This window comes from Eptesicus fuscus, chromosome 7 (assembly GCF_027574615.1).
Source record: "Eptesicus fuscus isolate TK198812 chromosome 7, DD_ASM_mEF_20220401, whole genome shotgun sequence".
In the NCBI taxonomy this organism is placed as follows: domain Eukaryota; kingdom Metazoa; phylum Chordata; class Mammalia; order Chiroptera; family Vespertilionidae; genus Eptesicus; species Eptesicus fuscus.
In genome coordinates, this window is record NC_072479.1 from 77,766,377 (window position 1) to 77,782,086 (window position 15,710).

At 39.9% G+C, this 15,710-nt stretch overlaps 1 protein-coding gene across 1 annotated transcript in view; it reads right to left on the minus strand.

The window, feature by feature from the left end:
* Positions 1–15,124, minus strand: part of SLCO1C1 (solute carrier organic anion transporter family member 1C1) — a 56,173-nt gene extending 41,049 nt beyond the window's left edge. Inside the window, exons 1-3 of the mRNA XM_008140474.3 lie at positions 15,092–15,124; positions 4,909–5,044; positions 728–881 (exon numbers count right to left, since the gene is read on the minus strand). Of these exons, the coding sequence (XP_008138696.2) occupies positions 728–856 (129 nt within the window). The 5' untranslated portion in view covers positions 857–881; positions 4,909–5,044; positions 15,092–15,124. The remainder of the gene's footprint in view (positions 1–727; positions 882–4,908; positions 5,045–15,091) is intronic.
* Between the last annotated feature and the right edge of the window lie 586 nt (positions 15,125–15,710).

Genomic DNA, 15,710 nt, shown 5'->3' on the forward strand with positions numbered 1-15,710 from the left:
GAAAATAAGAAACCATAAACCAAACACTTAACATCTTATCACAAATCTAGCACCCATGATTGTATGATTCATAGTGATGGTGCATAAATTTTTTTTGCTATCTGGCATATGTATTTTGCTAGACCCAGGGGTAGGATATCCATAGGGTAGGTTATCATTTATATCAAAAAGACATATTTGTTGGTGGATGTGTGGTACAAAGAAAGAATAGGAAGTTGGAGTAAAAAAAAAAAAAAAAAGCACCATTTAACCCTATCCCCTCCACTGACTATACCATGCAGCAAGAAAGGCCAAATTTTTTATTTTTAAAATGGGAATAAAGTAGATATTTCATAGATTAAATATTATAACTGTGCATAGTATAATATTTGGTATCTGGAACATGGTAGATATTTAGTAACTATTCGTTTCCCACCCCCCTTCTCTCACTTTCTCTCTCTCTCTGTCTCTCTCTTTCTGTTAAGAACGGGCATGCAAATGGGCCAGGAAAGTAGTACTTAGCAATTTAATCTACATGGTCAGGCAGAGATTTCTTTCACTACCTGGCATACTGTGATTTCAATAAATTGCATCTAAGGTCATTTTTAAAGAAGGAAACACATTTTTGCTTCTAGTTATATTGCATAGAAAAAAACGTTTCTGATCAGAGAGCCAAGAGTATCAACTCCATTTAATTTGCTGTTATTCTTCTGTTCACTATTTACAGTTTTTAGCATTTGATTGTTACCTTTAGTTCACCACAGCAGGGCTGTTTTTTCTCTGAGGAGGAATATTCTGTTTTGAAGGAAGGCCTCTCAACAGGTTGCATTGAATTTTTGCAGAATAACTGGATATTTTCTTTGGATGAAGTGTCCATTATGAAAATGTTCCTTGACTCTGATCTGTCAAAGTTGATTTTAAAAGTAAAAAACAAAAACATTTCATTCAAACCCGCACGGTTTATTGAATAATATTTTTATTTCACAATAGATCACAATTCTGCAGACATAATTTGACCTGAGAGTACCTTATTGTACCACAGTAAATTGGCAAAGTTTTTCAATTAAAATTGACCAGGATGTTGGATTAAATAATCCTGCTATCGGGAGTTGGGTGCCAGCATTTCTCTCCAGGTTAAGCCTCATTATGGCAAAGAATAAATTTAAATGTTGCCTTTGGAATAAATAATGAGGCAGAATTTTGCTAACTTTGTGGTCTTGCCAGCTTAAACTAGAAGCAGTCAGGAAAGGAAGAAGAGGAATTCGGTCATTTGAATATTGCTTCATTAGAATTAAGTCTTTAAAGCCTTTAAATCTATCCTCTTAAGCAGAAGAGTCCTAGAATACCACATTGTGACTTCTATAAGTCCCCAACATCCAAAGCCTTAAAACATGGAGGAAAAAAAATAAGAAAGGACCAATTTGTGTTATCATTTTAGTTTGACAAATAAGGAAATCACAGTAAAATTTGTATCTCAGATTTAATTAGGGTGAACGTAGTCTCTGGCCTCCCTTTCTGTGTTTAATTTCCCACCCTTCCTGTCCTTACCGAGTCTTGGACATGTTCACATACTCTGAACCTATATTATCCCTGTTCATATCAATATTTACATATCAGATGCCCCATTTCTTTAGGATTCCTCATGGCTCGCTCAGTGACTGCCTGAGAAAGAAATCTAAGTGAAAGAATTCAAAAATAAAATAATTTCTGAGTCACCCTAATGTTTATCAGAAGATGCATTGTATATTAATAGAGGTCTTACATATTTTCATCATTCTTACTAAAGAAATAAAGTTAGGGGCAAAGTTCCAAGTACTGTGGTAGAAATTTAGGTTTATTCTGCCAATATGCATGTTACTGAGTTAAATATCAAAAGAGAGACCTAAACAATTTGAAAGTGGAAGGGATTCCTCCAGGGAGTGTGAATTGAGTCGAGAAGTGTACAGCAAAGGCCTAGTTTTAAAGCAATAATTATTAAACTTTTAGATTACTTGATTTCATGAATGTGCATAACATTAACGTTCAAAATACAGACAAAGGAAAGTGAGTAAAACAGAAAAAGATTTAAAAATCCTAAAAACGAAAGTAAATGAAGAGGTGGCAATGCTAAACAAAATCAAAAGACAAAAACACAAGGATACAATATTAATAAGATGGAAATATTAGGAGTATAAAGCATAAAACTATGCACAATGTAAATAATTAAAATCTTGACCAAATGGATAACTTTCTAGCAAATATTAATTATCTGTATTGATATAAACCAGAAGAGGAAAATAGCAAAGGAAGCCTTAACAAAAATACTCTAAAACTAGCTCTTAAACAAAAATACTAAGGACAGATGATGTAATAGGAGTGTTTGCCAAGAGATGTCTTTCAAGGAAAGACAGCAAATAATGGAAACAGATGATAATAGTGTCCATTCACTTGACAAAGTTAAAATTATCTTTATAATAAAATTTCATTAAGATAGCACAAAAAGGAAAACTTCAGACCAAATCTAGACATGCTAAAATACAAAAAAAACAGTAAATTCAAATTAATTAATATTTTATAATTAATATCTAGTTTTAAAATGTAATAATATTAGGAACTATATTCACCTAAATCACCACATTAAAAATTCAAACATACATTGTACACCTTAAATATATACTTTTTATTTGGCAATCATACTTCAAGTTGTAAAAGGAGAATTAAAATAGAAAAATAATAAAATCTCAGTTGATGCAAAACATCAAGTAACAAAATTCAACATCATTTCTGATTTTAAAGACACATTCTAAGAAATTATAAATTGAAATTCTTCATATCAACTATCAGATAACAATAACCAACTTTATATGTTGATTGGATGACTGAAACTACTTTTCCAGAACAATATTTTTCAAAAACAATGAAAACAGGGTCTGGGGAAAAATGGGGTTATACAATGTTAAATAGGTTTCTTTAGTACAAAACTACTGAGTACCTTTAAGTAAAATCCTAGAGAAACCCATTGCTTATAATGATTAAATAAAACTAACTAAATGTCCAGTAAATTATGGTATACTTATGCAATGAAATCTTTTGAAGCCCTTAGAAATTAGTGTAAAGAAGTAAATATGTACATATAGAACTATTTTTCATTATAGAGTTGGTTTTAAAAATACATGCTCCGAAACAGTATAAACATTCTATTTTTATAAAAGAAACACCTATACATTCACATATACAGTATATGCATAGAAACCAAGCTTAAGAAATTCCATTAAGAAAATTTTAACACTCATTATTTCTGGTTGGTGATATTGTAGATGATCTTTAAAAATGTTTTGTGTGTCTATATTGTCTAAGTTTTCTATAACAAACACCAATTTTTTATATAAAAATACTTTAAAATAATAAAAATATCACCAAGCAAAAAAAAAAAAGTATGAACCTGAAAGGTTTTAAAATATAAAATAAATAATATTAAAAGTACAGTTTAAAATGCAGTCTTCTTCCAAGAACTAAACTATACAATTCAAACTGACCTACTGTTTTAGGAGTCCAGATATATTATTTCCCATCAGCCAGTGACTGGGAAATGAAAAGAAATTGTTTAATAAGAAAATTACTATCACTTACATATTGAATTCCCTATTCACATGGGTTTGAAAACATTAAAAGGGTTACATTTAGAATATAAATGCTGAGGAGAAAAAAACAACCATTTTGAAAAGAATATTAAAAACTTAAGACACCGAAATAGATCGTCTTCTTACATTTGGAGATGTTGACACAAAAATCTCTCTAACTAGTCTCCAGGAGTGATATCAAAACAAGAGAACTATAGTCATCCTCGTTGATGCTGTGTTAGGGCAAAATGATATCCCACTTAAAATACTGACACTGAATAGCTTTAGTAAAAATATAATTTTATTTTGATGGCTAATTTGCCCTATCATCATCTCAAGTACAGCATGTTTCAAGGAGCATGCGGTTTTCATCCCTCTGTGAAAAGAGGGGGAAGAAGCTCAATGACAGGAACAGAAAGATCCTTGGGGCCTGCAGGTGCTCGTTCTCTTTTGCTCTTGATTTGCTATTGCAGACGTAGAGCAACAGCACAGATATTTAGAAAAAATTGTACTTGGGAAATTCTTAATTGTTCTTCTACCACTTAGAGAGATTATTCCAGGAAAGGGGCATGGCAAAGTTCTCATCCAACACCATGGGTTAAAGTAGAACTTATTCTAGAGAGGGAAAAATTAACCAAGCAGAGTTTCTTCATTGTAGTTTGAAAGAAAAAAAAAAAAAGGAATTCCCTGTTCCCATAGGTTTGAAAATCAATCCTCTGGTCTTGAACGAGCTCAAGTGGCCTTAGAAGGTTATAGTTAGAGTACACAAATGCCCTGATCCGGTGACCCACCATCCAGCAATCAGCTTCCAAAGACTGCCCCAAGTCAGAAAGGCAGCCACTTCCCAACACTCTTCTCTCAGTCATCTCACAGGAAGATGGACACCAAGATCCCTCCCTTCAGGAATGTGTGTTCTCTAGAAAGCTGATCTCCCAATAAAAATAACTGTGTCAGATTCAGATTTAATAGGTACTGTTTATGTGCCAGGTGATTTATATATTTTTGGCTATTTTTTAAAACTACTGAACAAGTTTAGCATTATCATTCCCATTTCATAGAAAATGATATGGCCCAGAACAGTCAAACAGCTTGTCAAAAACTTCCCAAGTAATAAACATCAGAGTCAAAATGGGAACCTAGATCTGATGTGTCTGACTTCTTTAACCAGTCTCGTCTCCTGTTTCCACCAGCTTAACAAAGGGGCCCAACACCTTCCATGGAAAAGTGTTATAGATAAGACGCTATGCAGAACTCAAGGGTTAATTAACCTCTCCCCTGCGAGGATCCGAAGTGATAGTCACAAAACAGGAAGGCAGAAACCAAATCTTACCTGGAGGTGGAGATCAAAGACAGCCACTTCCTCTCAATGTGCTCAGCAAGAAGCTGGACCACACTCCACAGACTGAGAGAGCAGACTGGGGTGGATGGGACAACAGCTCTGAGGAGTTTTGCCAGGTGGGGAGAGCCTGGATGGATACAGACGGTGCAGATTAGGAGGGAGAAGAGATGAAGGGCATGGCCTCACCCCTGGGCAATCTCTTTTCTTTCCTCTTTCCTCTTGGCCTCTTTTCCCTGGCAGTCGGCAGAGAACAGGCCAGGCTGGCAGTGCCACTGACGTGCATCTCAGCTCCCAGGGCACAGAAAGAGCCGAAGCCTTTGAGCCATTTCTTTGCAATTTGCTGCAAGTTTAAGGCCACACGTGATAAAGCTTTCTTTATGGGAGAGAGTGAAAAAAAGAAAAGACCACTTGTGATCCTGCTTGCTGATTCCCAGAAAACACAACTCTGCAGGGGGCAGAGGGTAAGGGAACAGAAGCAGGAGGAGGGAAGGAAGTTTGTAACAAAGATCCCTCCTTCTCCTTCCAAGAAGTTTTTAAGCCAGCTGCTCCTTGAGGATATCACTGGGATCCTGTAAAAAAAAAAAAAAAAAAAAAAAAAAAGAAGAAGAAGAAGAAAAGAAAGGTGGGGGTGGGGAGCTCCTGGGCTAAATCTCTGCACGGTTCCTTTTCCCATTGGGAATCTAGAATCTACAGGTACTATATATCAGGTCAGGATCCAGACTCTGCAGAGTTTTCTTCAGAAAGAGTTAATTCTCAGAGACATGATCCGTTACTCACATCCACAATTTCTGAGTCTTAAAAATAGAAAAAAACAACCATTGAATTTTTGGCATTTAATTGTTTATCCTATCTAAATTCCAAGGAAAGATATAACTCCTTGCACTTAGAAATTCTACAATTGTAATAAACTCTTTTCCCAAGAGTACCATTATAGGGGATTTTGAGCAGCATTAGCTTGCACTTGGCTTATTACTAATGAATTTGCTATCAGAATTATCCAAGATGTACCATATTCTTAAGTGACTGTGACTGTGGCCTGGTCACTTAACTTTTCTAAGTCTCAACTTCCTCCTTTGTAAAGCAGACATTTTATTTTTTTTAAAAAAAGAGAGAGAGATTCACTGGATTATTTTAAGGATTAAATTATATCATGTATTCAAATATACGGTTGGGGGAAAGCCTAAATCTAGGATTGGTTCCGAAGAACTGACCTGTAGCCTTATTCAAGTTCATAAGAGCTTTAATAGGAGAAACTTACACAGACGGGCAAAGCAGCTGCTTGCTCCCAGGGGTAACCAGTGGGAAGAATCCACCGCCCGCCTCTCAGGACAGGGTCTCTCTTTTTTTTTTTAAAGTATATTTTATTGATTTTTTACAGAGAGGAAGAGAGAGGGATAGAGAGTTAGAAACATCGATGAGAGAGAAACATCGATCAGCTGCCTCTTGCACACCCCCTACTGGGGATGTGCCCGCAACCAAGGTACATGCTCTTGACCGGAATCGAACCTGGGACCCTTGAGTCCGCAGGCTGACGCTCTATCCACTGAGCCAAACCGGTTTCGGCAAGGGTCTCTTTTTTATAGGCATTAATTAGTAAAAGAATATGGTGGATAGTCACATAGACCACCAGAAAGAACAATGCATTTCTTCTTTGTTTATTTTTACTTTTGTACAATCGAGTGACCAGACATTGCATAACTTAAACAATGCATTTCTAAGTTAACAGATAACATCGCGCAGTTATTCACACTCTACACATTCATTAACCTCCTGGCTGGGGCCTGATGATTATCTTTGGGCAGCATTCCGCTTTCTGGGTAGTCAGCCAAAACTGAGGCCACAGAGAGTTAAACAGTCACAGAAAGTTAAACAGAGAGTCCAACATTTCCTAGACACCTTTGCTTCTGGAGCCATATTACATCTCTAAAGTGAGTTCCCCTACACTCCACTCCAGATTAATATGGATCCTTCCATTCTAAGCATCAACCTTCCACAAATTCCCTCGGAGCCTTTGCACCACAATGGTTTGGAGTCGGAAGGCACAGCAACAATATAATCCATAGATGCCCAGTATCATTAACAAACAAACAATAATAATGCTGAACAGAGCCCCCTTCCAAGGCAGGGACGAAGACTGAAGAGAGAACCAAGTGGACAGAGGATCAATTCCTAATTGCTGAATAGTTGAGATTTGGTTGGTCATTTGGGTCAGAGCAAGGGATATGTCATGATGATTATCAGGAATATATATACAATAATCAGTACGTATAAGAGCGCATGTTCCTCCCTGGGCAGCAGTAAGTATATCTAAAGCCATGTGGTCATGCAACACTATTTTTCTCATTTGTGTTGTTCTAAAAAATTTATAGCATACTTGGAACTATTTTTTAAATATATTTTATTGATTTTTTACAGAGAGGAAGGGAGAGGGATAGAGAGTTAGAAACATCAGTCAGCTGCCTCCTGCACACCCCCTATTGGGGATGTGCCCACAACCAAGGTACATGCCCTTGACTGGAATTGAACCTGGGACCCTTCAGTCCGCAGGCCGACGCTCTATCCACTGAGCCAAACTAGTTAGGGCCATAGTTGGAACTATTAAGGGCTTGGGCAGTATGATTAGCTAATGGGTAAGCTGCCATTCTAAACTAACAGCAGCTGAGATTGGGAAGAAAAATGATAAAAGATCTATGCACCATGCCGCACACTATGGCCAGAAAGACAAAGAAGTTACAGGCACAAGCAAATATTAATCATAAGCTTCAGGCAAAATACAGGCTTTTTTGTCATTTGCCTGGGAGTGGTTTCTGCCCTGGTTTACAATGCCACACTGAGTTCCCAGCAGGGGATGGGGCAGTTGGAGGCACTGAGTTAAGGGGGTGGAATGATAATACTCCAAACCATCATGCCCTTAGTGTTTGGTCTGATGGGTTCTGCACCACCAGCTGACAAGGGGTTACTGGAAGCAACCAAGGAGTTATCTGCATGTTAAGATTTTTTTCCCTCCCCATGGGCTCCAATGAGCCCTAACCATCTGGAGGGAATCTGCCACACCCAAGGTACTTTTAGGTGACTGGTCCCTGACCCTAGGTCATATGGATCCCTCAACAATATGGCATTATGTGGCCTCAGTTTCGGAGTCCATTCAGCAGTCAAGCTCTCCAACTGAATCCTCATTGTTGTCAGTGGTCTGCTGGTTAAGAGCTGATATAGAGTAGGACGTGCTTGTCTGGTGTAGCTATCGAGTTCCATCAGAGCTTCTGACAACCTATGCATCCAACCCTTAAAAGAATGGATTTCTCTTAGCAGAGCCTGTTTCAACAGTCTGTCTATCCCCTCCATCAATCCAGCGGCTTTAGGAGTGTAGGGCAGATGGAAGGGCCATATTATATCGATCTCATTTGGCCCATTCCTGCACCTGGTAGCCAGTGAAATTAGTGTCTTGGTTGATGTTTGTGGGCCGTCCAGAGGTAGCATACAGTTGCCTAAGTCTCTGCATGGTAGCCTTAAGGGTTGCTTTCTTACTAGGATATGCTTGCAACAGGCCAGTGGCAGTAGCAATGCACATCAATGTATATCTGCAGTTCTGAGACAGTGGCAAGGGTCCTATGTAGTCCACTTGCCATTGCATGGCTGGTGCTCCTGTCCAAGATGCTATCTGTCCAAGATGCTATGGCAATTGTCTCTTACATTCGAGAGGACAAGAAGAACTCTCCTGGCATGCCTCCTTACTATGCGCATGGGTGAGTTCACGCCCATTTGTTTGGCAATTTCCCAGAGTATGTACCCCCTTGTGGCTAGTCTTTAGATGTGGCCAGCAGGCCACTTCTTGAGGGTCACTGCTTTCCTCTATGTATCAGACCTGGGTCCACTGATCCACCTCCTGATTTTCTGGAAGGGATGTAACTGTGGGCCAGTACATGGTACTGAGACCTCCAAGCCTTTTGTCCTTTCCCAGATCTCATTCCACATTTCAGCTCCCATAAAGGGAGGTGCAGAACTTCCTAGCTGTCCTCTTTCCATTGTCGTATTCACAAGGTGAGGCCTTTGTAGACCGCCCAGCTATCAGTCACCAGAGTGATAGGGCTTGATTCATGTATTAGTATCATCCAAGTCGCTTGCAGCTCTGCCAATAAATTGCTTTGCTGGCTTCCTCCATCCAGCCATAGCATGTCTGTACTCAGCTGTATGGCCACTGCAGTCCAGTGGGGCAGACTGCCCTTAGCAGACCCATCTGTGTACCAGGCAGTGGCAGGGATTGGAGAAACGACTCTATTAAACTCCCAGTAGTCCACAGTCATCACCAGGACCCGCCTGGTGTACAGACTAACCAGACAGGTCTGCTAAAGGGATTCTGGGTGGGACGAATTATGCCCACTCTATATAGTTCTTTTATCATATAGGTGATCTCTGCATGCCCCCCAGGTAAGAAATACTGTCTCACCAATATAACCTGCCTCAGTGCAGGGAGCTTCACAGGTGTCCATTTCACCTTTCCCCTGAGCATGGGCTTCATTGCTCACATCCCCAAATAGAACTCTCTGATTGTTGTGGATATTTTACCTAATTGAGCTAAGATATTGATGCCCAATATATATTCAGGTAGGGGCAAGATAAACATCTGATAGGACCTCAGGGGCAACTGGCAATCTACCTGCAGAGCACGAATTGCTCCAGCTTTATGGAACTACCCCATAACCATCTACAGCAGTAACATAGCCTGTAAATGTATGGATATAACCATAGATCAGTGTGCATTCTGCTCCAGTATCTACCAGGACCAAGACTTCTATTTATTTTGTGGTGTCCAGTGGATTGTTAGCTCTATATGGGGCCTCTGATCCCCATTCACCATCCTTATCCCTAGTCCAGATTCTCAGGCTCCTTCCATCAAGGGGGAGCTGACAGCACCACCTGGTTCCCATGGTGCAGTTCCTGAAATTGCTGTTTAGGCTTGAGTTTCTGCCACAATTGTACCAAAACAGCTTTAGGCTGTTTGTCAATTTGTAACTGGACAACCAATGGGTCTGGGCTGCTTGTCACAACTTAAGCCAACTAAGCAGAGACAGGATTGAATCATATGTGAGTGTTTATTCCCATACTGCCAGCAGCATGGGAGAGCAGCAGGTCATCCATAAAAATCTGCTCTGCCCCTCTCCACAAGCCAGCTGCTTATATTGGGTAGAGGGACAAGGATTATATGGGAAAGTAGGCAAAGCATAATGGTTACTGGCAATGTGGGCTGGGGTATGGCAGAGGGCAGGTGCCTCCAGGTGTCTCAGGGACCAGATTACAGGCCATAGGGGCTTGTGATTGCAAAGGGCAGATGCCTCTGGGACCAGGTTGGTTCATCAACAAGGTTGGTAATCTACACAGTTCTCAGAAAAGGAGGATGGACTGCATTCCTATAGTAGCTCCCATGTTCCAGGGCATATAACGCTCAGCCAGGTTAGAATGTGCTTTCTCTAGTCAGCACAGAACAATCAGGTTAACAGAGCATGATGAATATGTCTTATAATTATAGTTAGTCCCCAATATTCTGTTTTTGCCCCTAGCATTCCCCACTGCTATTTCTATCATTTCATATATATGAGATTAGTTTTAGGTGAAAAGTCTCATCCTGCTGGACTGCCTTTGCTTCTGTCTTGAAAGTAGTTCATGAAGATGGAATACAGGAAATACAGTATCTAAAAAGAAGAAGACACTGAATGCAGCAGCAAGCAGTTAGACTGTAAAAATAAACAGGAGATAAGTCAGGTCAGATTCTATAGAACTGCCTCTCTGACCTGGCTCAGCTTTTGATTTGTCCCATGTATAGTCTGGAAGTGGCCTTCAGGGCTTTTACCATGCTACAAGTCAGCTGGGTCACTTCTACATTAAGGGAGCCTACCATCACCAGCACAACAAAAATGGTTGAAGCAATATATTCAGCAGAGCTCCAAGGTAGAGATCAGCAGTCTGGTGCCACAGCTGTGAGAAGGTCTCTTTTGGTCTGGATCCTGTGATATTTCTGGGGCATAAAGACAGTCAGTCATCCTAAGGAACAAGGCCTCCCTGTGCTACTGGCAGGGATATATGAATAAACAGTTACCCACATATCAGAAACTAAACCATTAGCAGCTTAGCATGTCCATTACTGTAAGGGAGGGTGAAATGATCAGAACATTTCATATTGTGATTATTGGATACTGAAAGACAATAACTAGAACAGCCAGTAAAGCTACTGCAGCAACCTTTAGAGATAACATCTCTGCACCCTTTTCCCGGACAGTGGGTCCCAATGCATAAAGGTCCTTGTATGTGACTTTCTTCCCCAGATGAATAGAATGAGTATAATTCTGTATATTAGCAATAGGTGTCCCAACTCTTGCTAGGCAGGATATAAAGGTCTGTTCTACATAGGTTCCTCTAAAAAGGCAAAAGTCAGAGATATTAAAAGTATTTCTTTTGCTAAATATACCCACATATTTTCATCTCTTCTGAATGCAATTGTCAAGAGTGCAATTATAACAAATGTTGCCTTAGAAAGATGCCCTTGAGGTATTCCTTGAGCCTGGTCACCCATTCTTCCCTTTCTGGCACCCTCTTCACACTGGAGTGATGGCCCTTGCTAGGCACCTGGGGCTTTCCACCCTGGTGACCTTCTGTACCTGGCCCATTGTCCTTGCTCTGCTCATGTCTGTCCAACTGCCTATCTCATCCCCCCTCAAGGATCTTGGCTCTGAATCCTTTCAGAGAAAAAGGGTTCAGGTCTCTTCTGTAGTTGCTTCATGCTGAGGAGGAACAAAGTTAACCTCCAGTGCCAAGAGATCCTTGCTCTTTGTCAGAGGAATGATGAAGCCTGGGCATGGAAAGAGGTGAAAATGGTGTCTAGAGGTGTATTCCCTGAGTATGAGTAGGGCTTATAACCTGGTAGGGCTTATAACTGTGTTATAAATTTTAGTATTATTGGGGCAAGAGCTAGAGATAAATCAGGAAATCCAGTTCAATTCATAGGTGAAAAACAAAGCTTAGAGTCTAATATTCACAACTGTGTGTTATAGAATCTACTGAACTCACTAGTCTACTGAAAAACAATCCTCCCCTCCCCCGCAAAAAAAAAAAATCACTCTCATTTTTATTAAGGAACCAAATTAAGACCAATTTATTTACTGTAGTAAGTCTAGTTTCAATTTGGCCTGATTGTTTTGCACGAACATAATAAGAATAGCAATTGATCATAGGCTTTTTTAAACATCTGCTTTGCTGGAATTTCATGATTGAATTTTAATTAGCCCCTCAGGGCAAAGAAGCTGAGCCACCTAGTTGCCATCAGGTTTTCCTGCAATACCTATAGACTTGGGTAAATTCCTCACATTCTTGAGGTTTTTACCTTGCCATCTCCCAGGAAAACAACCTTTGTTCTTTACCTGGAAGGACTGGCATGAACCACATGACCAAGCAAGGTACCAGCTATTTCTCCAAGGTGCTCTTATTGGCTTCAAAGTCAGTTTTCTGGTGACATCCAGAGTCTGGGTATGTCTCTCTAAGACATGATATTCCAGTCAAAGTCTTAGTTAATAAAACTACAGTTGGAAACTGATCTTGTTGAATTTATGGAAAGAAACATATTGCCATGACTCACTCATCAAGAACTGCCAAATTCTGGAGAGATCAAGTAGGGAGAAAAATATATAATTTACCAAATTGATTTAAGAAAAGAAACAAGTTTCTTTATGTTTGGAGAAAAGAAAAAAAGATGAAAAATCAGCAATACTTTCAACAAAAATTACAAAGACCATATAATTATTTTCAGTTCATGCAGTCCCATAATCCATTTTTTAAAATTTCTTTATTGATTAAAGTATCACATATTTGTCCTCAACCCCCATTCCCATCCCACACCCCTCCCCACACATGCCCCCACTCCCCTGTTGTCCTTAACCGCTGGTTAGGCTCATATGCTTGCACACAAGTCCTTTGGTTAATCTCTCCCCTTTACCCCCACCCTCCCCTACCCTCCCTCTGAGGCCCGACAGTCTGATCCATGCCTCCTTGTTTCTGGGTCTGTTCTTGTTCATCAGTCTATGTTGTTCATTATTTCCCCTAGATGAGTGAAATCATGTGCTATTAGAAATACACTTATAAGAACCGAAAATGAGACAAGCAATAATGGTTATGGTGACAGGCAAATGAATCAGTCTGTAGTGAGTTTCTTTCTAGGCCAACAGTTCTTTTGAGACCCAATTTCAATGTCCAACAGTTCCTTATGTGTACATGTCAGCACTGACATTACAGTTCTGGATGGTGAACAAATGGTGGTAATGCAGGTCCGACTCTCTCTGGTTTGGTCCTGGGCAACCTGCAGTGATGCACAGCTGCTAACTGCTAGTATCCCATAATCCATTTTTGGTTTTCCTGATTTTTCCTGCCAGTACTTCTATAAATCCAGATACTCTATAAGTGCTAATAATTTTTATCCAGTTCGAAGGGGATGATCTGATTTTTTTTATTATCAGATATATAATTTAAAATAAGTTGGATTTTTTTTCATGGATCCCTCAGAAGATGTAACACTTTTGCAAATGCTTTATACTTTAGATCCATTTATCTAATTAAATTTGTTATTCAGATAACCTATAATTTCCTTTTAAGATTTTCTTCACAATCTTGCTATAACTTCCACAAACTTTTCTTCAACTTTCACAAACCTTCTTATCCATCCAGGAAAAAATACACACAGCTTTATAACTCTTTTTCCTTCAAAATACATCTCTATGCCTTCTATTATCAAAACTACACAATTTCTTTCCAATTAGTATTCTTAACTTGCAGAAACCTTAATTTTTAGGTGAGAAGGAAATAATTAACATCCCTCATATTAGCAATACATTCAGATTTTTAAGAGATATATTTCAAATAAAGTATGATACACATTAATTAGCAGATTCAAATCCATCCTCTAGATTCTCTGTAATAAGAAGTCAAAAGTAGGCAAACTCAGATTGCTACTTCAGCATCCTGTTATTTTAAAATACCTAGATATTTAATAATTTTTATTATTTAACCCAGCAGAACTCCAGAGGTTTAAGTTACCAAAGACTTAACTATTTTTTTTCCTTTACAAAGTGGGAGTGGCCCCCTGCCTTTAGGGCATTTCTGCAGCTCCAGTCCTTCCAGGAGAAAAACTTGGGTGGGGAGGGGGGGGGGGATTAGAAGGTTTATTTCCCACATTTTTCTTTCTGAATAGACTGTAACAACATGAAATCTTGCATGTAAGAAGAGATCTTATCCTAATGCAAAACAGAAACAAACCTTAAAGTAAATAGATGAATACTCTTCAAAAGGAAGGACTGGTACATTAGCTTTAGACTCTTATCACACACTAAGCCAGCACAACAAATGACCTTTGGTCTGAGTAGCGCAAAGACAAACAGCAGAGACAGAGGATTCCCTCTGTGCATAAAACAGTTGTGAGAAGCAAATTAAGTCCCCAAAAGATAAAAAAAAAAGCAAGCGAAGAACATCTGTAACCAAAGTTACATTATACACAGACAAGAACTCTCACTAGCTAAGCATATGGGTGGCTGATGCCTTGAGAGGGAGAGCAGGGAGGGTCCCCAAGATCAAGAATTCTGGGAAGTTCCTGCAATCCCTGCCACAAATTCAGCCTGCCACAAGCAGCTGGGGCCCCCAGCAAAGTGGGATATGCCCGCATTTTTAAACAAATTAAACCAAACAACAGACACAAAATTACCATCAACAGAGACACTCTCATATATAATATTTATAAGTGTGCACAACAGACAGATAACCACTGTGGCTTACCTGCACAGCCAGACAGAATACCAGACAGAAGTCCACCACGCAGGGCCGTGTCTCGACCCTAAGTTGATCAGGCTTGGGTGTGGAGACCAGGCAAGAACGGTGAGAGGCTGCTTGCAACCAAGAGCTGATCAGGCTCACACCAGATTGGGGTGCAACAGACAACAGGCAACAGACAACAGATGCTCCTCGTTATAGAGTTATAGAACATTCAATTCAATTTAGGTCTTAGGTGAGATGACAGGGATTGCTGAGGCTGCAGCTGTGACTCAAAACAGGAAAATTCCTGGCAGCATTACAAATAAAAGATTCCAGGCCTCAGCCCCGGGAACCCCTGGTCCAGGCAGCAAGTGGGATCCCTGGTACTCACCCCAGAGGACTCTCTGCTTGTGGTCCCACCGGAGTAGCTAGAATATGTAACCAGACAACCAATGGGTCTAGGCTGCCTGTCACAACTTGAGCCAATTGAGCAGAGTCAGGGTTGAATCATATATGAGTGTTTATTCCAATACTGCCAGCAGTATGGCAGAGCAGCAGGTCATCCACGAAAATCTTCTCTGCTCATCCCCACAAGCCAACTCCTTATATTGGGTAAAGGGACCATGATTACACAGGAAAGTAGGAATTACAGGCATGAGAAAGTAGGCAAGGCATAATGGTTACAGGCAATGTGGGCTGGTGGTTGCAAAGGGCAGGTGCCCCCAGGTACCTCCATGACCAGATTACAGGCCATAGGGGCTTGTGATTGCAAAGGGCAGATGCCTCTGGGACCAGATTGGTTCATCAACATGGTTGGTAATCTACGCAGTTCTCAGAAAAGGAGGATGGACTGCATTCCTATGTTAGCTCTCATGTCCCAGGGCATACAACGCTCAGCCAGGTTAGAATGTGCTTTCTCTAGTCAGAACAGGACAATCAGGTTAACAGAGCATGATTAACATGACTTACAAATTATAGCTAGTCCCCAATATTCTATTTATGCCTCTACC